The sequence below is a fragment of the Bufo gargarizans genome, chromosome 7, assembly GCF_014858855.1.
Source record: "Bufo gargarizans isolate SCDJY-AF-19 chromosome 7, ASM1485885v1, whole genome shotgun sequence".
Taxonomy (NCBI): Eukaryota; Metazoa; Chordata; class Amphibia; order Anura; family Bufonidae; genus Bufo; species Bufo gargarizans.
Window position 1 is genome coordinate 165,269,273 of NC_058086.1, and position 23,825 is coordinate 165,293,097.

Genomic DNA, 23,825 nt, shown 5'->3' on the forward strand with positions numbered 1-23,825 from the left:
CATTTAGTTTAGGCGGATCCCATCAGTTTCTGGGTAATGGACATGGAGGCATCAACACTGCTTATAACCTTCCAGATGTTACAAGACATAGGGGATGGATGGAGCGGAACATGACTGCGGGATCAGACTACGCAGCATTTGTTTGTAGTCTGTTACCATGGAGACTCGTTGATCTGCATGGGATCTATAAACACAAAATGAAGATTTGAAATCGAGACATTTTTCCAAAGATGCCATGTTTTTCCTTCTAGATGCACTGGAGCCAGGAACAATGGGTAACACATGTGGACATAGCCTTCAATGGAAGGAGAGATGTGTGCAATCATTGCACCAGCATATTCCCCGTATATCCATGAACAGTCCCCCGCTGTGTGCGCGCCCTGATTTTCTGTTCATCCTGAGCTACCGCTGTGTGCGCGCCCTGATTTTCTGTTCATCCTGAGCTACCGCTGTGTGCGCGCCCTGATTTTCTGTTCATCCTGAGCAATGATTCATGAATCAGTTGGAGTTAGAAAGAGGGCAGAAGGATAAAGCACCAGTTCATTTTAGATACAGGGTCAATAGGAAAGTAAGTGACCCCCTCTAGGGTGTCCAATAAGGGTAATGATTAGAGGTTCAGTCTGCAAGCATTCGTTACCCATGTTGGAGACCAGCAGAGAAAGTTGTGTCATGGTTTTCCTAAAGGTTGCTCTGCTCTCCTGGCTGCGGCCCTTCCTAGCAGAGATATAGCCACGTAGCTACTGACGTCTTCCATTGTGCAGTTTTAGGAAGTATACAGGAAACCCCAGGAGCTAACGTCCTAACCTGATCGTTCTTCCTGGCCAAACCTTTCATGTCTTTACTATTGTTTTTGTGACTTTTTTTTTTGTGTGTGGAGTTTTTCTCAATGCAAAAGATTTTTTTTAAAAGTCACTGTCTGAGAGGTAGCAGACGCCTCCTCTTACTACTCTGGGTGCAACGGGGACCAAAAAGGTGAAGCTCCACCCCTTTAGTTAATCTCCACCCCTTAAAGGCACTTTAATAAGTGGTTCTTAAAGGGCATCTGTAAGCAGGATCAACCTTCTGATTAAAACAGTTCCTTTCTTCCCCTGGTCTGTTGCTGCATTTAGGAGGGAATATTTTTTTTTACAATACGCAAATTAGGGCTTAAAGGGAACCTGTCACCTCCCTATCCAACTGTTTGCATGGACATATAGCTGTGGTTCACCTGAGTAAAACGCTGTTTTTCTTTTGTTGATCCGAGGCTCCGTTCCTGAGTTATGATACTTTTACTTTATATGCAAATTAGGCCTTTAGCGCAATAAGGGGGTTAACATTGAGCCTACTGCAGCCACGTTTCACTCATTAGTGTGGCCAGCAACTCCCTCGCTCCCTCGAAGTTTTGATTGACAGGTCCAGGCAGTTAAAAAGCAGTGAGGGAGGGCTGGTCACTGAAAGGAGTGGAGCTTGGGTGCAACAAGAGCAATAGTGACGCCCTCATTGCACCAAAGGCCTAAACTGCATATTAAGAAAAAAATATCATAATTGGGGAACGAAGCCTCAGATCAACAAAAGAAAAACAGGTAATCCACAGCTGTGTCTCTATGCAAACAGTTGGAAAAGGAGGTTGCTGGAGACAGATTCCCTTTAAGTGCACCGAGGACAGCTCAGTGCACCTTAGTTCCTATGCTTTGCTTCACCAGACACTCTCCACTTCACCTGGATGCCTGGTCCTGTCAATCAAGTGGAGTGGGGAGTATCCAAAGAAGCAGAGAGGAGGAGCTAGGGTGCACAGAGTTGCTAGAGCCAGCCCCTTCTGGGCACTTAAGCCCTCATTTGCATTTTATAATAAACACTTATTTCTTCTAAATGCAGCAACGAATTAGGTATGGGTCATCCCTACCTACCAGGCATTATGGCTGGTGGATCCTGCTGATAAATGAAAGCCTACCATGGGTTAGGCGCAATGGAGAGAGGCGTGTGTGAATTCGTTTTCAGGCTCTCTCTTATAGAACGTTTTTATCTTATTTATTCACTTTTTATAACAAGGTTGAATTCGATGGTTATAGATTTTTTATTTATTTTTTTGTGTGTAGAGCTCAGATTTGCAGACCTCCGGGGTCTAAGCATGAAATGATTTCCCCTAGGACGTTGCATCAGTAGAATATATATATATATATATGCATCTGTATCGAGCTCTTTTCGGTCAGGGAAGGGTTAAACCTAGGAGTAAAGACGTGCGGTGTATTCTTAAGGAACCTCGTGTACTTGGCAGTTTACACAATTAATCTAGCGCACAAACTGAATTATCCGCATTACAAAACCAGTTTCATGTTACCAAATATATCTCCTAGCAGCAGAACATATACAATCTGTAGCATAAAGACAGGGAAAGTCTTCTGCAAAATGGGGCCCCGTCCTATAGTTCCCTCCATAATACTATCATCCAGTTCCCAAATCATACCACCATACAGTCAATGCCACCATTCAGTGCCAGGATAATATTGCCATATACAGCACACATAATAACACCATATTGTGTCCAACTAATATGCAATATCCAAATAAAACCCCTTTAAAGAGCCCACATACCGCCCTATAGTTCCCCCCATAATACTATTATCCAGTTCCCAAATAATACCACCATACGGTGTCAATGACACCATACAATGCCAGGATAATACTGCCATATACAGCAGACATAATAACATCATATAGTGTCCAAATAAAACTCCTTTAATGAGCCCACATACCGCGCTATAGTTCCCCCCCCCCCCCATAATACTATCATCCAGTTCCCAAATAATACCACCATACAGTGTCAATGACACCATACAATGCCAGGATAATACTCCCATATACAGCAGACATAATAACATCATATAGTGTCCAAATAAAACTCCTTTAATGAGCCCACATACCGCGCTATAGCTGTAATGCATTTCCCAAATAATACTACCATACACTGTTAGATAATACTCTGTGGTTTTCACCTTCTCTACCTCCTGGGGGTCCAATAGGCCAGTCCACCACCCCCTATGGAGGTACGGTATGGGCTCCTAGCAGCCTGTAGGTGTCACAAATCCCTGGACTGGCAGGACCCCGCAATGTGCGTACAGTTAGAGAATCCCCCCAGACATCTGATTACGTGCCGCCCACCTCCACCCAAACTCCAGCAGAAGCTGACGGGTTGACGTGCGCTGATACAGATGCATTAGGTGAGGTCATGCTGAGCGGTACATGTCTTTTGTCAGAGGCAATGCCTGTAATATAATTATCACCGTCTTGGAGGTTAACCCTTTAATTACCAAGTGGCATTACAAACTCTGCCATTACCGGGAAAGCTGGATGACAACCAATATTGCTTCCATTGGAGCTGTCATTGAGGTTGTCACCCGATGTTCGGGCTCATCCCATACTGTCACACACACAGGAGGTGGGGAAGTGACCACTGAACTCCACCCGCACCCTGCCTTTCCCTGCCTCGCAAGTCCTAGTGACAAGGGACAACTGGTCGACAAACCCTCAGCTAGGAAAGTGGAGGGAAGACAAACAACACATGCAGCAGAGCAGTCACACAAGCCGAGAGAGCAGTAAGGTACCGGAGGAGCAGGCGGAGGATCGTCAGAACCAGGAGGAAACGCCAAGACCAAGGGATGAGACGGACGGGAAACCAGAAGCCAAGGAGGACCAACGAACCAGGTAAAGGACCTCAATAACAGGCAATGTGTGGCCAGCAGATTGCCTGTTTAAATAGAGCGCTAGTGGAGTCATGTGACGTGGCCAGCGTCACATGACTCCTAAGTTCCAATACAGCAGAGCGCCGAGTGATCAGCTCGGCACTCAGCCCCAGAGTGGTTACCACGGGAACGGGCGCTGATGACGCGAGCGCGCCTCGGCCGTCCCCGCCTCCTGGAACCTCCTGTACAGAGCGCATCGTGACACATACTTTAGGGGAGCATCAGGGTTGTTAAATGTCCCCTCTGGTCTGATACAGTTTTGGAAGGCGGGGTTATATCCTATGACATCACCTCATTATGTCACCTACATTCAGCACTAACATTACAGTCGGTGACGGGTGTAACCAGATTGTCAGTGAGTCACTGTGACGAGCGCGCGTTGGTTCATCTTGTAGAACAACATTCTTAATATATACAGTGGAGCTAGAAGTGCACGTCGCACATCGGCATGAACCGCGCCCCTGAACGGAACTGTATTTACTATGCGGCGCACCGCTGCGTTACAACCGCCCTTCCACTGCAGGCGCTGCGTCTTTACCAGTTCACGGCTGGTTGCATTCTATGACTTTTGCAGGCTTGGTTCTGGTGATGGGTGGGAATGTGTGGCCTCCATTCAGGGCAGAGTTGAACATATATGAAGTTGCTTTGCGTGAGTTATATATGTGGAGCAGTGGAGGCATGTCAGGTAAGTGCGGGTCTGCATTTCCGGAGCCGGGCCGCACATCATGCGGCCCCATAGAAATGAATGGGTCCTTAATTCCGTTTGCGGAACGAAATTGCGGACGTGTGAATGAACCCTAAGAGAGACTGCAACCAATATGCTGTGTGCCCTCTAAGAGAGACTGTAACCACTGCACTGAGTGCCCTCTTATAGAGACTGTTCTGTAACCACCAAGTTCTGTGCCTTTAATAGACTCTGCGTGTTGTGCCCTCATTGGAGTATAGATTGTTACAAGTTCATGCATCTGCCTCTTTGCTGTGCCATCCTCCTGTGGGACCGGTGCTTGGATCAAGGGCCACACACTGAAGGGCCCCTCTTACAAGCGTGTCCAGTCCGGCACCGCCCAACCACTAGTCAGTGACCATCCAGCACTGCCAAACCACTAGTCAGTGACCACTCCAGCACCGCCAAACCAGTAGTCAGTGACCAGTCCAGCACCGCCCAACCACTAGTCAGTGACCACTCCAGCACCGCCAAACCACTAGTCAGTGACCAGTCCAGCACCGCCCAACCACTAGTGAGTGACCGCTCCAGCACCGCCCAACCACTAGTCAGTGACCAGTCCAGCACCGTCCAACCACTAGTGAGTGACCGCTCCAGCACCGCCCAACCACTAGTGAGTGACCGCTCCAGCACCGCCCAACCACTAGTCAGTGACGAGTCCAGCACCGTCCAACCACTAGTGAGTGACCGCTCCAGCACCGCCCAACCACTAGTCAGTAACCGGTCCAGCACCGCCCAGCCACTAGTCAGTGACCGCTCCAGCACCGCCCAACCACTAGTCAGTGACCGCTCCAGCACCGCCCAACCACTAGTGAGTGACCGCTCCAGCACCGCCCAACCACTAGTCAGTGACCGATCCAGCACCGCCCAGCCACTAGTCAGTGACCGGTCCAGCATCGCCCAACCACTAGTCAGTGACAGGTCCAGCACCGCCCAGCCACTAGTCAGTGACAGGTCCAGCACCGCCCAACCACTAGTCAGTGACCGGTCCCACACCGCCCAACCACTAGTCAGTGACCGGTCCAGCACCGCCCAACCACTAGTCAGTGACCGGTCCAGCACCGCCCAACCACTAGTCAGTGACCGGTCCAGCACCGCCCAACCACTAGTCAGTGACCGGTCCAGCACCGCCCAACCACTAGTCAGTGACCGGTCCAGCACCGCCCAACCACTAGTCAGTGACCGGTCCAGCACCGCCCAACCACTAGTCAGTGACCGGTCCGGCACCGCCCAACCACTAGTCAGTGACCGGTCCGGCACCGCCCAACCACTAGTCAGTGACAGGTCCGGCACCGCCCAACCACTAGTCAGTGACCGGTCCGGCACCGCCCGGCCCTGGAGGATTGTCTGGCTGCTGTCACATTGCGTCCCATGTCTGCGTAATTTCACTTGCACAACTTTTTCTCCAAAAACCCATGTCCCCCTTCCCCCCCCAACCCAAAACAACCCCATTTAGATAAACAGAACTGATTTTCAGTGGCAGAAATTTCTGAAACAAAGGTGTCGCCCAATTGCCGGGCCTCCAGCTCTCTCTCCCTATTGTTCCCTATAGGATATTCCTAGTAGGATTGGGATGACTCTCTCCTCCATAAAACAAGTCCTGGTTTTAAAGAAATTGGCACAATAATCACAATATTCCGATTGACAGTTTCAGGAGCCTTCCGGTACAATGTATCATCCCAGCAATCTCCTCTACAGGTTCCTAACATTCAGAAAAAAAATGAACCTGCCGCCTTAAGGAGGGGCGTGGTGTACCTCAAACCACGCCCTCCATCTACGCTTACCCCGCCCACGCCTAGCTAACGACGTGCACAGACCAGTGTTTGCAGAGGGACGTCCTCTCGGCCCTGCCCATCTCATCTGCCTAGGACCGCCCCTCCGCCCCTCATCCTCCGTGCCGGCTACGCTTGCTGTCAGTGAGAGGGCTGACACGGCGGTGGGCACAGGGGCGGCAGCACCCGGCGGGCACAGTATGACACCCCGCGGCTAGGAGCACACTGACTGCTGGCACTGTGGCTGGGTAAGACTGGGTGATGCGGGCGATGAGTGAGTAAGAGCCCTATTGTTGGCAGTGGGTAGGTGCCCAGCGGCTCCTTCACTCTCTCTGCTGGCGGGTACCAGCCTCTGTACTACTGTGCATACTGGGTGGGCACAGAACAGGTGATCGGTGCCCACCTCAGGAGGCAGCAGCTGGTGCCTGGCAGTTGACCGGGATCTGGCAGCAGGCTGGCGCCTTTGTTGATGGTTGATGGCTGGCATGCCAGTCCTCAGTGCCAGTCCTCAGCTGAGCCCCCCCCCCCCCCCCCTCCTCAGTATGGCAGGACAGGGGTGACCTGGATCTGGCAGCAGGCTGGTGGCTATGTTTATTGGCATGGAAGGGCAGGCATCGCCCAGCTGCTGAGCTGATCCTCTGGCACACTCTGCTGTGAAGGGGCAGCACCATATCCTGGGGGCAGAGGGTCTTATGCTCATGCTCTTATGATGGGCAGAGAGGGGTTAATAACATACTAGTTCTGTCCTCTTGTCTGCAGAGCTGACAGTCCTGTTCCAGCTTGTGCCAGTGCTGATGGGCATGAGCTGGGATTATCTTGGCTGTGGAGCTGACACTCTCCCTCTCCACGCCTGTGTCTATATCGATAGGTATGATAGTATATAGCCTTCTCTTGGCTGCGGAGCTGACACTCTCCCTTTCCATGCCTGTGTCTATATTGATGGGTATGATAGTATATAGCCTTCCCTTGGCTGCGGAGCTGACACTCTCCCTCTCCATGTCTGTGTCTATATTGATGGGTATAATAGTATATAGCCCTCTCTTGGCTGCGGAGCTGACACTCTCCCTCTCCACGCCTGTGTCTATATCGATAGGTATGATAGTATATAGCCTTCTCTTGGCTGCGGAGCTGACACTCTCCCTTTCCATGCCTGTGTCTATATTGATGGGTATGATAGTATATAGCCTTCCCTTGGCTGCGGAGCTGACACTCTCCCTCTCCATGTCTGTGTCTATATTGATGGGTATAATAGTATATAGCCTTCTCTTGGCTGCGGAGCTGACACTCTCCCTCTCCATGCCTGTGTCTATATTGATGGATATGATAGTATATAGCCCTCTCTTGGCTGCGGAGCTGACACTCTCCCTCTCCATGCCTGTGTCTATATTGATGGGTATGATAGTATATAGCCTTCTCTTGGCTGCGGAGCTGACACTCTCCCTCTCCATGTCTGTGTCTATATTGATGGGTATGATAGTATATAGCCTTCTCTTGGCTGCGGAGCTGACACTCTCCCTCTCCATGCCTGTGTCTATATTGATGGATATGATAGTATATAGCCCTCTCTTGGCTGCGGAGCTGACACTCTCCCTCTCCATGCCTGTGTCTATATTGATGGGTATGATAGTATATAGCCTTCTCTTGGCTGCGGAGCTGACACTCTCCCTCTCCATGCCTGTGTCTATATTGATGGGTATGATAGTATATAGCCTTCTCTTGGCTGCGGAGCTGACACTCTCCCTCTCCATGCCTGTGTCTATATTGATGGGTATGATAGTATATAGCCTTCTTTTGGCTGCGGAGCTGACACTCTCCCTCTCCATGCCTGTGTCTATATCGATGGGTATGATAGTATATAGCCTTCTCTTGGCTGCGGAGCTGACACTCTCCCTCTCCATGCCTGTGTCTATATTGATGGGTATGATAGTATATAGCCTTCTCTTGGCTGCGGAGCTGACACTCTCCCTCTCCATGCCTGTGTCTATATTGATGGGTATGATAGTATATAGCCCTCTCTTGGCTGCGGAGCTGACACTCTCCCTCTCCATGCCCGTGTCTATATTGATGGGTATGATAGTATATAGCCCTCTCTTGGCTGCGGAGCTGACACTCTCCCTCTCCATGCCCGTGTCTATATTGATGGGTATGATAGTATATAGCCTTCTCTTGGCTGCGGAGCTGACACTCTCCCTCTCCATGCCTGTGTCTATATTGATGGGTATGATAGTATATAGCCTTCTCTTGGCTGCGGAGCTGACACTCTCCCTCTCCATGCCTGTGTCTATATTGATGGGTATGATAGTATATAGCCTTCTCTTGGCTGCGGAGCTGACACTCTCCCTCTCCATGCCTGTGTCTATATTGATGGGTATGATAGTATATAGCCTTCTCTTGGCTGCGGAGCTGACACTCTCCCTCTCCATGCCTGTGTCTATATTGATGGGTATGATAGTATATAGCCCTCTCTTGGCTGCGGAGCTGACACTCTCCCTCTCCATGCCTGTGTCTATATTGATGGGTATGATAGTATATAGCCTTCTCTTGGCTGCGGAGCTGACACTCTCCCTCTCCATGCCTGTGTCTATATTGATGGGTATGATAGTATATAGCCTTCTCTTGGCTGCGGAGCTGACACTCTCCCTCTCCATGCCTGTGTCTATATTGATGGGTATGATAGTATATAGCCTTCTCTTGGCTGCGGAGCTGACACTCTCCCTCTCCATGCCTGTGTCTATATTGATGGGTATGATAGTATATAGCCTTCTCTTGGCTGCGGAGCTGACTCTCCCTCTCCATGCCTGTGTCTATATTGATGGGTATGATAGTATAAAGCCTTCTCTTGGCTGCGGAGCTGACACTCTCCCTCTCCATGCCTGTGTCTATATTGATGGGTATGATAGTATATAGCCTTCTCTTGGCTGCGGAGCTGACACTCTCTCTCTCCATGCCTGTGTCTATATTGATGGGTATGATAGTATATAGCCTTCTCTTGGCTGCGGAGCTGACACTCTCTCTCTCCATGCCTGTGTCTATATTGATGGGTATGATAGTATATAGCCTTCTCTTGGCTGCGGAGCTGACACTCTCCCTCTCCATGCCTGTGTCTATATTGATGGGTATGATAGTATATAGCCTTCTCTTGGCTGCGGAGCTGACACTCTCCCTCTCCATGCCTGTGTCTATATTGATGGGTATGATAGTATATAGCCTTCTCTTGGCTGCGGAGCTGACACTCTCCCTCTCCATGCCTGTGTCTATATTGATGGGTATGATAGTATATAGCCTTCTCTTGGCTGCGGAGCTGACACTCTCCCTCTCCATGCCTGTGTCTATATTGATGGGTATGATAGTATATAGCCTTCTCTTGGCTGCGGAGCTGACTCTCCCTCTTTGCAGGAAATCTGTGTAGCAGAGAACAGTATGTATATTGTGTGTATATTGACAAGTGACTCTCGGCTTCTTGATCACATTCCTGCCCTTCGTTCCTGATGTTCTTCACATGATCTCTGGGCAGATAATGCCGCGCGCTATTGATGTGTGAGCAGATAGGGCAGAGTCCGTGTTTTATTTTATATTGACGACATGGCAGCTCGTGGCATTGATTGCTGAGTGAGTTTGGTGTTGCTGGGGAGGATGCATTACCTTGGATCATTCAGGTATTTGGGGGGTTGCAGTTCACATTGCTGCCGACAAGGCTCTTGTGTCCCAGTATCCTGGCATTACCATGGGTGGCATCATTGTAGCCCAATCTTTTGCCCTGGCGTTCTTGAGCCATTTCTTCCACATTGTGGCAGCGGCTTCTGTCTCTTTTTGGTGCCCTTGCCCCTCTTGATGCCAAGTGACTTCACATTCTTTTATTTATCAATAATATTTCACTTTCCGTAACGTTTATAAAAGAACACTGACATTTTCTAAACAGATACAATGTAGCAAATTTACTATTTACAAAGTTACTATTGTTGACCAGCTCATAATAACGGAGGACAACTACCCCATGATGTCCTGCAGCCCACGCCACTGACTGAGCATGCTAGGGGTTGTAGTTCTACCACCACCATGCTCTGCTGGCTAATTGTGCTGTGTAGTTTTTCACTGTGCACAGCTATGATGTCATTATATGGATTGTATCCAGCTTGTGCGTCTCTTTACATAGGCGTGTGCATCTATATGTATGTCTATACTATGTACAGTACCTATGTTTGGACTGAAAGTATACACGCCTTGCCTTGTGTTAGGATATAGGCCAGGGGTAGGCAACCTCCAGCACTCCAGCTGTTGTGAAACTACAACTCCCAGCATGTATACTTACTCTGCTCTTCTCCGAACTCCCTCAAAAATGAATGGAGCATGCTGGGAATTGTAGTTTCACAGCAGCTGGAGTGCCGAAGGTTGCTGCTCCCTGATATGGGGGCTCAGTGTGTATCCAGGCTCCCATCTGTTCATCTGACCTGGGATTTTATGGTTGATGCACCTGTTCTTAACTTTTGTGTATCTTAGGCTGGGTTCACACCTGAGCGTTTTACAGCGCGTTCCTACGCGCTGTAAAACACTCAATAAGGAGAAACCAATGCTTCCCTATGGGAATGGTTCTTATCTGGGCGTTTTACAGCGCGTACGATCGCGCTGTAAAACGCCCGACGCCCCAGGAAGTACATGAGCTTCTTTGGGGCGTCTTGTCGCACGTTCCCGTACATAGACTTCCGGGAACCCGCGACAATGGGCGTTCGCTTGCCTCTGTATGCGCGATTGCAAACGCCGGTACAATCGCGCATACAGAGCGCTCCATCGCGAACGCTCAGGTGTGAACCCAGCGTAAAGCGATGGCTGGGATCAACCGGTGCATCCTCGGCGGGTCTGTGTGCCATTTTAACCCTATTCCTGCCAGGCACGTACCTTCAGCTTGCTCACCACAGTCTGTGGAAGTATGTGGGTTCACATCAGCGTTATGTATTCCGTTTTGGCTTTCTGTTATAACATGGTTATAATGGTAAATAACGGAATCCATAAGACTGAAGTCAAAACGGAAGCCTTTAAGAGGCATTCCGTTTTGATCCTTCATAATACAAGTCTATGGGCAGCATAACTGATCCATTATGCAGGAGTCCAGTCCTGCATAATGGAAACAAGGACGGATCCGTTATGCTGCCCATAAACTTGTATTATGACGGAATGCAAAATAGAAGCCTTTAAGAGCCATTCCGTTTTGATCCTTTATAATATGGGCAGCATAACGGATCCGTCTGGTTCACGTTATGCATAACAGACAAAAAAGTCCTGTCAACAGGACTTTGTTTTCCGTCTTGCATAACGGGAACCAGACGGATCCGTTATGATTCCCACAGACTTCTATTATGACAGATCAAAACAGAATGCCTCTTAAAGGCTTCCGTTTTGACTTCCGTCTTATGGATTCCGTTATTTTCCATGTGAACCCACCCTAATGCTGTTACCGCCCAGTCTTTGTAGAGCGGATGAGCCACGTGCTGGTTTTCTAATAAAAGATTGTGGTCGGCCCGTTTAGTGCTGTTCATAGTGATGTCTGGTTAAATGCAGGAACTTGACCGAAATGAATAACCACGAATACTAATGGCCGGTTATCTTGTGTGACCGCAGAATTGTGTAACCCTGTCCTTACCATGTCATTTCTGCATAGAGGACGCTTTGTATGCTTGCTTGCTTCTTGCTCTGTCCCTTTAAGAGCAAGCGTTGACTTCTTAAAGGGACATTGCAGCCTACTCACAGGTGGTCACCTCCAAAATAATTTTTCCTTTTTGAGTTCTTTTCATATTCTATCCAGCTGTTCTGGGGTGCCTTGGTCACTTGCAAAAGTAATTCCGGGTGATCATGATTAATGTCAGTGATTACTGTTCTCTTAAAGGGGTTGTTGACTTTTGACATTCCCCCAATAATAAGCTAATCACTAGGTGTCCAGCTACTTAGAACCTCAGCGATCAGCTGCAGTTGGTGGTGGAAAACCTGCTGCAAGTTTTTACTTCCTGCTACAGCAGCAGCGCAGGTGGAATATTACATAGTTCCTTGTAATGCATGGATGTGCAGGGTCCTCCAAATAATTCATGGAGTTGCTGAATGAGATACCCCCTCAGAATGTTGTCTAAATCAGACAGTTCCTTTTAAGGGTTGTCACCCAGCTTTCCGCAGACCCCGACTGTCATACATCTGCATTACTGTACAGACTAATATCCCCCTTCCTTTCCCCTTGTCGCTCTGCCTGTGTAAGTATATGCACTTGGGTGAGACATATATTGATGTGATCTGTTCTTAGTTTGGTTTTTCTCATCTTTGGCAGTACCCCAATGATGCCTGAAGACGGTTCCCCCGGGCTCAGTCCGCAGGATGTCGCGTACAAGGATTTGCAGCGTTACACCAATGCAGAAGGACAGCAAATATACTGCAAATATTGGAAACCCACAGGTCAGCCGAGGTAAGAGGAACTCAAGTGAGGCCAAATATTTTTCATTTATTTTTTAACAAACTGAGCCCCTTTAAGGGATATAATGCAGCACCTAGCCAACTTGGACGAGGCATCATCTACAGATTCTTGGAAAACCTTCAAGCGAAGGACATCTCGATTCCCTATTTGTTTAACCAGGGCCCCTTTAAGAAGGTCAGTGAATTTAGGGAACGTCCACATGGATCAACAGCAAATTCCACGAGAATGATGCAATATCTGCGAGACTTAAAGGATTTATCCCTCCTTAAGTAAATAAGAAAGCTTCATCATTGTAGTATAAATACTTTTTGCGACCTTGTCATATTTTTTTTTGTTTCAGTTCTTCACCATTTTCAAGCCCTCTGCTTGCTGTCAATAATTGTAATATTCATTCTTTACATATAAAGCCAACTGGTTTGTTCTGCTCTCTGTCCAGTTTGCTGCAATGTATCACTGTAGGTAAAATGTATCATCCTGAAGTCAGACTGGATACAATTGTAACTAAGGCCCCTTTTCTCTCAAGTGTGACGGATTATGTCCGGATGCGTTCAGAGTGCGTTCAGTGAAACTCGCACCATTTTGCAAGCAAGTTCAGTCAGTTTTTTTCTGCAATCGCATTCAGTTGTTTTTTCCGCACAGGTGCAATGCGTTTTGATGTGTTTTTCACGCGCGTGATAAAAACTGAATGTTTACAAACAACATCTCCTAGCAACCGTCAGTAAAAAAGGTTTTTCACTGAAGCCCCATTCACTTCTATGGAGCCAGGGCTGCGTGAAGGATGCAGAATATTGAGCATGCTGCGTTTTTCACGCAACGCAGAACTGATGCGTGAAAAAAAAAACCGCTCATGTACACAGACCTATTGAAATGAATGGGTCAGGATTTAGTGCAGGTGCTATGCGTTCACGTCACGCTTTGTACCCGCACGGAAAACTCGCTCGTGTGAAAGGGGCCTAAGTCTGTACAGGTTACCGACATCTAAGGGCTCATGCACATGACCCTATCCATATTGCAGTTTGCAAATCTCGGCTCTGCAAAAAATGTATAGCGTCCGTGTGCGTTCTGCACTTTCTCTTTCTGCACGTCTCGCACTATTGCAAAAATGCCTATTCTTGTCCGCAAACCTTGTCACAACAAGGCGCACGCCTCATTATAAATTATACGCCTCCTCCGTCAGAGCAGGGGGGGCATTAAAGACTGGCATAAAAAGCCAGTCTTTCTAATTGACCCCCAGAGTTAGCAAGCTGTAGAAATTGTATGTTGTGCAGTGTTTACATTAAATGGGGTTTTCCAGATGTTTAACATTGATGACCTATCCTCAGGTTGGCGGGGTCTGACTCCAGGCAACACCAGCTGTTTAAAAAGACTGCAGCGTCTTCCTAGACCGGTGATGTCATGGTCAGCCATCACAATGCTAGACGAAGCTCAGTCCTATTCAAATGAATGGGATAAAGCTGCAATGCCAAGCACAACCACTATCCAATGAATGGCGCTATGCTTGGTAAGCTGCGAGGAGGCTCCAGTGAGTGCCGGGGCCTCCTCAAACAGCTGAGCGGCGGGGGCGGCGGTTGTTGAACCCCCACCGATCTGATATTGATGAACTATTCTGAGAACATTCCTGAGAACACATCATCAATATTAAAACACCTTTAATTTATCCAAACTCCTTTAAGAATGTGACAGTCAGTTGCTCCTCAGCCTCCGTGAGAAGCTGACCTTATTTTAGTATTGATTGACCCTTTTCGAGAGGTGGAGGGGTGTCATATGAGCCCCTCTATATGGGTAACCGTCTCTCATTTATCAGACTCCTTAACGAGCCGCACGAATCCTGCAAACAATATATGAGAGTATCACACAGCGGGCTCCTCATGCAAATGAAATGCCGTTAGATGGAGAAGGAGATGATATCTGCTGCTGGAAATTAACGCAGATTCTAATTAAATCGATTTTAAGAAAATGGGTAGAAATGACACAGTTGGAGCAGATCTGCAGGATTTAGTGTCCCTCTCGCTGCGTGTGTATACAGGGGAGGATCGTATGTAGCAGTGCCGATCCTGCGGAATGCCACTATTCCTCTGTGGTCGATTATAACTACAGAGAGGTGAACAAGTCAGTGATACAGAGATGGTAGAAAAATTCCTTTACTTGTCAAACTGGAATAGTTTAGTTATTTATAGTGTTTTTTTTTGTCACAGAAACAACTTTACTGAATAGTTCATGGCAGGATCAGATAAACCATTTCATATGTCTTGTTAACCTTTTAATGGCTGCTGCGTGCTGAATAGAGGCAGCGGCATTGGACCTGGCGATCACATGCTCTTCACAGCAGGTCTTAATCACTAATATTACATTTTCCCCTGTCTCTGGTGCTCCCATAGCGCTGCCTTATGCCTCAATCCTCATGCACACGGCCGTTGTTTGGGTCCGCATCCGAGCCGCCATTTTTGCAGCTCTGATGCGGACCCATTTGCTTCAATAGGGCCGCAAAAGATACGGACAGCACTCCGTGTGCTTGTCCGTTTTGCGGACAAGAATAGGCATTTCTATAATGGGCCATTCCTTCCGATTTAGCAATTTGCGGACCGGTCGTGTGAATAAGCCCTTATTCTCAGGTTCATGTCTGTGACAACATCCGTAACAAGATGAAGGATTCGCTCTTGGTGCATTTTTTTTGCCCTCCGTGTGTCACGCATTTTCCACTCGCACTTCTAGGCTGAAGACGGCATTTCCAGAGCCTCTTCTACCAATGGTCAGTGAAACCCCCCGCGACGGAACATGGACTCCATCCGTCTTCTGTCAGTGGTTTCCATGGACCCGTAGACTTCAAGGAGCGTGTTTGGTCTGCACCTAAGGCCTCATGCACACGTTGTTTTTCTCGGCCTCCGTTCCATTTTTTTTGAAGATAGGATGGGAATCCATTCATTTCAATGGGTCCGCTAAAAAATGCTGATAGTTTATCCGTTTGTGTTCCGCGTCCGTTGTCCGTGTTTCCCTTCAGTAAAAAAAATATAGTCCGTGTCCTACTTTTTTCACATTTGCGGACAAGGATAGGCATTTATTACAAGGGATCTGTGGAAAAAAACAGATCCTCCAAAAAAAAGGATGCCGCACAAAAAACAACTGTCGTGTGCATGAGGCCTAAGGCACCTAAAAATAAACTAAATTTAATGGCCCTAGACATATTATCTAAAAGTAAAAAACAGCAAAAATTTGTTTTAAAAAAGAAAGAAAAAGAAACACACATTGTCCACAGCCGACATCAATCATCCACAAACGAGACGTAAAATATATCAAAAAGACCAAAGTAAAACAAATTGTTTTATTTTGTAAATTGTAAATATTTATTTTGCAACATTTAAAATTGAAAATGCAAATAAATACTGTTTCTTTTGTTTCTTTTACTTTTGCTAAACTCCTAAAAGTGTAACTGTGAAAATGATGTAAAAAATTGCAGCTGTAGCCTATTCTGTTTAAAGGGTTTCTACCACTTAGGTGTCACATATTTGGCTGTCAGACACTAGCGATCCGCTAGTGTCTGCTCTGGCCAACCATCCTAATATAATTGCTTTTGGGGCGGTGGTTTGGCTAAAAAAACTACTTTTATTAATATGCTAATGAGCCTCTAGGTGCTATGGGGGCGTCATTAGCACCTAGAGGCTCCGTCTACCTTCAGAAACTGCCGCCGCCGAGCGCGTCCCTCCAGCCCGCCCATCTCCTCCTGAATGCGATCCTCGTATGTATTCTGCGCATGCGCAGTGAATGTCTGACCGCGTCCTTGCTCAGACATCTCCACTGCGCCTGCGCGATGACGCCATAGTGCTCCGAGGAACAGGCGCAGTGGAGATGTCTGAGCAGGGAAGCTGTCAGACATTTACTGCGCATGCGCAGAATACATACGAGGATCGCATTCAGGAGGAGATGGGCGGGCTGGAGGGACGCGCTGGGGGCGGCAGTTTCTGAAGGTAGACGGAGCCTCTAGGTGCTAATGACGCCCCCATAGCACCTAGAGGCTCATTAGCATATTAATAAAAGTATGAGGGTCATTGAACCTGTGAACGGCAGTACATCTGACACGGCGGCCACGATGCTGTATCTTGTAGCTATTTGCTTTGGTAGGTGTTGCAGTGAATGCAAACTGCATATTGTGTATGGAATTTACGACCTACCTGTACGACCTAGAGCTTGTCACTAGAGTGGTGGGGCTTAAAGGGTTTATCCATTTTCTACAATGCCTTTTTTATTTCCCCCCCAATAGGGTCCCCTAAAGATAAGCAGATCAAATGGAGACCTTGGCCATTAGCTGTAATCTGTGGGGAAACCTGATAGCTAGTGTTCAAATTTTCTGCAGCGCCACCACAGGAGAGATTAAGTACTACACGTTGTCCATTGATATCAGCGGACGATCTGCGTAACGCACGGACATGCTGAGTCCTCCAAAGAGAGAGACACTCTTTGTAACTGAACTGTATTCTTGCTTACGGATGAGGGTCCTGTATGCCCCCCTAACACCTGATCCAATGTGCTAATTCCATCATCTCATCCAAACAAATGTATAGCTATAGTCTACAAACCCAGATAGTTCTGACCGATAAGCTGCATGCTGGCTCCAGATGGGATACAGCGACCAGACTTTTCCAGTAATGGTTGGTAAATCGGCTCTGAAAATAGTTAAATAACATGATCTGGTTCTTAGGTCTTTCTAGGGTTCGGCCAATAGTTTTTGATAGTGACTCATTCTCCTTTATCATCTCCTACTGGAGCAATCGGAGCTACTTACTATGAGAAACAAAAACTGCAAATATGTAGCAATCAGAAAAATATAGTAATAGGCGTGTGATTGTGCGGAAATCCAATGCCATGAATGAGAGCTTTTAGAGGATCCCTCCTCCTGTCCTGTGTTTGGGCTCATGCACACACACACCTATTTTTTGTCTGCATCCAATCCACGGACCCATTCACTTCAGTGGGGCCACAAAAGACGTGGACAAATCCGTATATCTGTTCCGTGGAATCTGCAAAAATAGAGAACATGCCCTATTCTTGTCTGTATTACAGACAAGGATAGGACTGTTCCTTAATAGCCTAGACGTTACTTTCTGCAAAATGCGAGCACACGCTGCCGGTATCTGTGTTTTGCGGACCCTAAGATAGGCATTGGTCGTGCGCATGAACCCTTTATCTGGGTTTTGTATGGTATGCACTATATGATACTGCATGCATTGCTTATCAGGGCTTGGTATGGTATGCGCTTCATATGCTACATCAGAAGTCGCTTTGTTCAAAACTTCGGATTAGTACTGTGCGGAGATCCGTCTTTGTACAGTATTAGAATGTATGGGCTCCAATGAGCCAAAGTTAGTTATTCACAAAGTCACTTGAATACCTTCGGTAGTTAATTTTTAAAATGGAAAACCACTTTAAAACTTGAAACCGAACTATATGGGTACTACATGCATAACTTATCTGGGCCTTGTATGGTATGCACTATCTAGGTACTGTATGCATTGTTTATCAGGACTATGGTATGCACTATCTGGGTACTGTATGCATTGTTTATCAGGACTATGGTATGCACTATCTGGGTACTGTATGCATTGTTTATCAGGACTATGGTATGCACTATCTGGGTACTGTATGCATTGTTTATCAGGACTATGGTATGCACTATCTGGGTACTGTATGCATTGTTTATCTGGGCCTTGTATGGTATGCACTATCTGGGTTCTGTATGCATTGTTTATCTGGACTATGGTGTGCACTATCTGGGTACTGTATGCATTGTTTATCAGGAGTATGGTATGCACTATCTGGGTTCTATATGCATTGTTTATCAGGACTATGGTATGCACTATCTGGGTTCTATATGCATTGTTTATCAGGACTATGGTATGCACTATCTGGGTACTGTATGCATTGTTTATCAGGACTATGGTATGCACTATCTGGGTACTGTATGCATTGTTTATCAGGACTATGGTATGCACTATCTGGGTTCTGTATGCATTGTTTATCAGGACTATGGTGTGCACTATCTGGGTACTGTATGCATTGTTTATCTGGACTATGGTATGCACTATCTGGGTACTGTATGCATTGTTTATCTGGACTATGGTATGCACTATCTGGGTACTGTATGCATTGTTTATCTGGACTATGGTATGCACTATCTGGGTACTGTATACATTGTTTATCAGGACTATGGTGTGCACTATCTGGGTACTGTACGCATTGTTTATCTGGGCTTTGTACAGTATATGAAGATCTGTCCTACTTATCTTATGCTGCTCAAGTAAAAGTAGATATGTGACAGTTTCCATAACTGCAGCCAAACAGGTTAGGTGGCATTCATGACATTGCTATGAACTTTAGTCATACCGCAGCATATGCACTGTTTCTCTGGATACTGCATGCACGGATCTGGGCACTGAGGACTGTATGGCGCCATTATTTGAAGAGTTATGTGCACTATTTCCACTATTTATCTAGGTACTATATGGCAGTATTATATGGTTCTTTCCATGCAATTAGATTCTATTGCTTGTGTAGAATTGCTCTTTATTCCGCGCTAAATTGCAAACCTGTGACTGGCTGAATTCTTCTGAATATATTTGCAACCAGACAATGGCCTTCCTCGCTGTGTACAACATGACAGGTGCAGCGACGAGCCGTCTAGCAGGCTATCACCAGCGGCTTTTCTTTGAGCTTCATCAAAGGATTAAGAAAACATGTATTTTGACGAGAAACACCGAGTGGAGGAACGTAGTGACCTCAGGTTGTGGCTGGCAAGGTCACCGAGCTCGCTCAAGGTCACGCCTAAACGGCCGAGCTGGTTCTGCTGAGCTGTCATCTCCAGGCGCGGCAATGTGACAGATATTTAGTGTGATTCCGTGTGGAAAGACTCAATTCTTCAGCTGTCCATCACCTCGCAGCTTCCGATGGCTTTCCTAGAATTTATATATGGGTAGAAATGAAATGACTGCACCTCCTCCTCCCCCCGCTCCGGGAATATTACTAGTTTATGGAGCCCAGAGAAACCACTTCCTTCTTTGGTGTTACATAATGGCAGCACTGAAATCCTCTTCTCCTTTTAGTGTCATGTGAAACAAACGAGGATGGATTCAAAGATGAGACGCGTGAGAGCTCAGTGCAGAAGGGTTAGATGAGGGGCGCCCTTTGGGGAAAAAGGGGACTTCGGATATGTTGATGTGAATGATGGAACTGGGGACAAGGGTTGTAGTAAGAGGTCAGTGTAGGAAGATGAAAGGGTATTGAAGACCCCCTCCCGTGTGAATTAAACCATAGTGATTGAGGTGCAAAGGTTTATAGGATGCTGTTAATGCCTCATGCTCACGACCGTATGTATTTGCAGTCCGCAAATTGTGGATCCGCAAAATACGGATACTGTCCGTGTTGCATCCACATTTTGGGTGGACCCATTGACTTCAGAGGGTCCGCAATCTACATTTTGTGTCCAAGTATAGGACACACTCTATCTTTTTTCCAGAACAGACATATGGAAGCTGAAAGCAGACTGATCACCCATGTTCTTTCCTCCTCCGCATGTCAATTATGTGTCACGCTTTGGTGTGGGAGGGAAACGCCACAACGAGCATAGGAGGGAAGGGGGGAACAGGGAATCAGGCCTGAGAACTAGGGAAGGAAGATGGACATCTCCTAGTGAAAACCCTAACCAAAATCCTGACTGACTACCGGTATGAACAGACCCCAAAGGTAGGTGAGTTCATACGCAGGAATACCTAGAGTCCCTATCAAGCCCTATAGGACCCTGGTAGTAATGGCAGGGAAGAGACTACCTGTTCCTCTAAAAGGAAGGACGAACGGGAGTCTCCTTCAGGCCTAATACAAACAATAGGGAAATGCAACACACAGAACCCAAACAAAATACAAAAGGGAAAGGAAAGACTTAACTTCAAAGGAGCAATGGAAGCACCAGGAACTCAGCCGAGATCCAACCACAATCTATCCAAAGGTCCAAACAGAAGCAAAAAACCGCACAGCATAGTGCGAGAAGCAACTATAAATAGAGAAGGTTACATTACCCTACTAGCCACACCTGGGGAAAGAAGGTACGGCGAGCACCAGAAACAGACGTCATTGATCCAAACGAAAAACTTGTCAGATCAAACCGCGTGTTGCCAGTCTCACCGGTCTCCTGCCACCTGTCGCGGGAATGTCCGTGACATTATGTAGAATATGTCCGCGAAATGCGGACCATTGAACCAATAAAGTCAATGGGTCTGCAAAAAAAATGTGGACGGCCCACGGACCACATCTGTATTTTGCAGATCCACGATTTGCGGCCTGCAAAATGGATACGGTCGTGTGTGTAAGGCCAAATTCAGGAGATAGAAGGAAATTTGGGAATACGGGTATCCCTGATATATGGATGCGAATGATGGAGGCTTCTGGGACAAGGACCAGGGTTTGGGGTAAGCATTGGTTGTAGAAAGGCAGAAGGAGTTTGAGTTTTTCTCATTGAGAATTGGAAGATATTCTTGTAGGTGCAATGAATTCAGGGAGGTAGAAGGCGATTTGGAAATAAGATGAATCCTGATATGTGGATGCAAATGACAGAGGCTTCCGAGGACACGGATATGGAGTTACGAAGCAGTGCAGGACGGCTGAAGGATGATGAAGGCTTCTGAGGACACAGATATAGAGTTAAGAGGAAGGACGGATGAAGGATGAAGGCTTCCTACTGAAAATTTGCGAATATGCATCTTGGTGCAGTGAGGTTTTTGCATGCAGTAAAATGGAAATTTGGGGGAACTCTTTTGGGGATAAGGTGACCCCGATATGTGGATGCAAATGATTGAAGCTTCTGAGGACACACATATGGAGTTAAGAAGCAGTGTAGGACAGCTGAAGGGTGATGAAGGTTTCACACCGAGAATTTGGGCATATGGATCTGGGTGCAATGGTGTTTTGGATGCAATTAGTTCAGGGAGATAGAAGGCAATTTGGGGGAACTCCTCTGGGAGTAAAGTGACCCCTAAGTGTGTGGATGCAAATGACAGAGGCCTCTGGGAAGCAGGGTTTGGAATAATTACGAAGTGTAGGAAGGCTGAATGATATTGAGGGCCCCCAATGTGAATGTGGGGATATGGATCTAAGCAGAATGGTTTATAGGGAGCTTCCAAGGCAGGGAAATAGGAGGCTATTTGGCTGAACCCTTGTAGGAATGAGGGGGGTCCCTGATCCGTTGATGTAGTAAGTAAGGTTTGCGGGGTGAAGCACTCATTGCAGTCTCCTCACTGGAGAAATGAGGAAAAGTGGGCACAAGACTGGGTCCTATATGGGGGGGTCCTTTGGGAAATAGATGATTACTAGATTTTTATATATGATTGCGAATTGAGGATGTTTGCAGAAGATGGTCATGAAGAAACCAGGGGGTGGATTGCAGAATTGGTGGTGAGATCAGCTGGTAAACATCTTGTCACGCAGAGGACTATGTAGGTGTTGAGTATTTCGAGGGTTAAGCCTGTGTGGCATTCAGGCATAGCACGTGCCTCCTCCGTCGTAGTTCACCGGCTGCTGGATAAATCAATATGGATGTTTAAATTGCATTGTGGAGCTGTCAGATTAGAGAGCGTGCCATTGTGATGCAGCTTTAAACACTCCACTGTGCGGTGTTCATTTAGCACCTGTGCTCCATTGGCTTCTGCTTCCCTTTTCCAATGCAGAGGTAACCAGGGAATTAGCATTTTTCCATTTGCTTTTTTTTTTTCCTTTTTGCTTTATCGTTTTCTAAGAAAATTCCTTAAGGCAAAGAATCACCGTGTCACATACTGCATTGGCGATCACAGCTGCCTGCAGGTCATTTAGGTAGGTGGGTCTGTCTATTAGACCTGCCACAAATGTAGCGCATTATGGCGCTCGAGCCACATCCAATGTATTCCCGATAGGACTGCATTGTGTACATGCAGTTATTTCCCCAAAGGTTTATATTACGCAGTTCCAATTTTTACGCTGTCGCGATTCAGTTTTAGACACGCCACCTAAAAATTGCAAAAAAAAACATGTACAATCGCATCTTAAGACATTTTGTGCAATAAGTCGTCCTTCGTTCTGAGCCTATAGAAAATGTCCACCGATGAAAAGGGCTGGCTCGTTACAGACCCACCAGCTATAAAAGGGTTATCCAACCCCTGAAATGCCCCCCTCCCATATACCCAGGCCCCTCACACACAATGTACTTACCTCACTCCCCGGCACCTGTTTCTGAAGCCCCCAGAGCATTCGGGGGCAGCCAATAGCAGGCGGTGACGGGGGGCTCGTCCCCGTCACCGCCTGCTATTGGCTGCCATTCACTGCAATAAAGTTAATGGGGATGACCTGCAATACCAGTCACAACCCATACACAGGCGTGGTGCTGTTTTGCTAATCTTAGAACTTTTAAGACCCCCCCCCCCCCAGCAAACGGCTAATTCTTTAAGGGGAAGTTGCTTGAAGGCTGATTGTTTCCCGTGTGGCAGCCACTACAATGCAGTTGAATGTCTGTCCATGTAATACAGAGTCCTCTGAAGTGAGGCGCTGATTGTTGGTGACTCATAGAAGGGGAACCTCTCTGTGGCGTCCATAGACCCTCATAGGGAATATGAACAGTTGCCCCTTTAATATTTGACCTTGAGTCGCCTTTTTCTGCCTAGTTGTATTCATCCATTATTTAAAGTGATTTTCCGGGACCCAATGGGCACCAAAAACCCACCTTAATTACACATAACTTGCCCATAGAAGAAAGCTTATAATGTACTTACCGCCTCAAAGCTGCGTGGATCGGGCACTCGGGAACAGACGCTCCCTTCTGAAAATCCGCCAACATCATGCCCTTTATCATGTTACAGGTCTGGGCTATGCACAGGATATCTCTTGCGCTGTGGACGGGGCCAGAACCATTCCTCTCCCTGGTGCATGCGCAGATGAGTTGGATTTAGGAGCTTGCTCATGCACCAGAAAGACAGGGGGTCATTTAAGACCAGATATACGACACTTTTGTGGCGTATATCTGGTGCCGATTCTGTCGCACGCCATAGTGGGAAGGGGTCGTCTCATTCATCGTTTTCTATGCTTGGTTTAGGCGTAGAATATGAAGCTGGCTGACATATAGAAGCGGCGGTGGATACGCCGCAGTTATGTAG

The 23,825-nt window shown here is 47.1% G+C and overlaps 1 protein-coding gene across 2 annotated transcripts in view; it reads left to right on the forward strand.

Annotated features, from left to right (window-relative positions):
- The first annotated feature begins 3,542 nt into the window (after positions 1-3,542).
- MGLL (monoglyceride lipase) overlaps positions 3,543-23,825 on the forward strand; it is a 65,491-nt gene continuing 45,208 nt past the window's right edge. The window contains exons 1-2 of one of the 2 annotated variants that reach the window (XM_044301109.1): positions 3,543-3,681; positions 12,523-12,657. In XM_044301109.1, the coding sequence (XP_044157044.1) occupies positions 12,530-12,657 (128 nt within the window). In that variant the 5' untranslated portion in view covers positions 3,543-3,681; positions 12,523-12,529. Of the gene's footprint in view, positions 3,682-6,329; positions 6,464-12,522; positions 12,658-23,825 lie in introns of those variants that run through there. The other variant, XM_044301110.1, reaches the window with a different exon arrangement.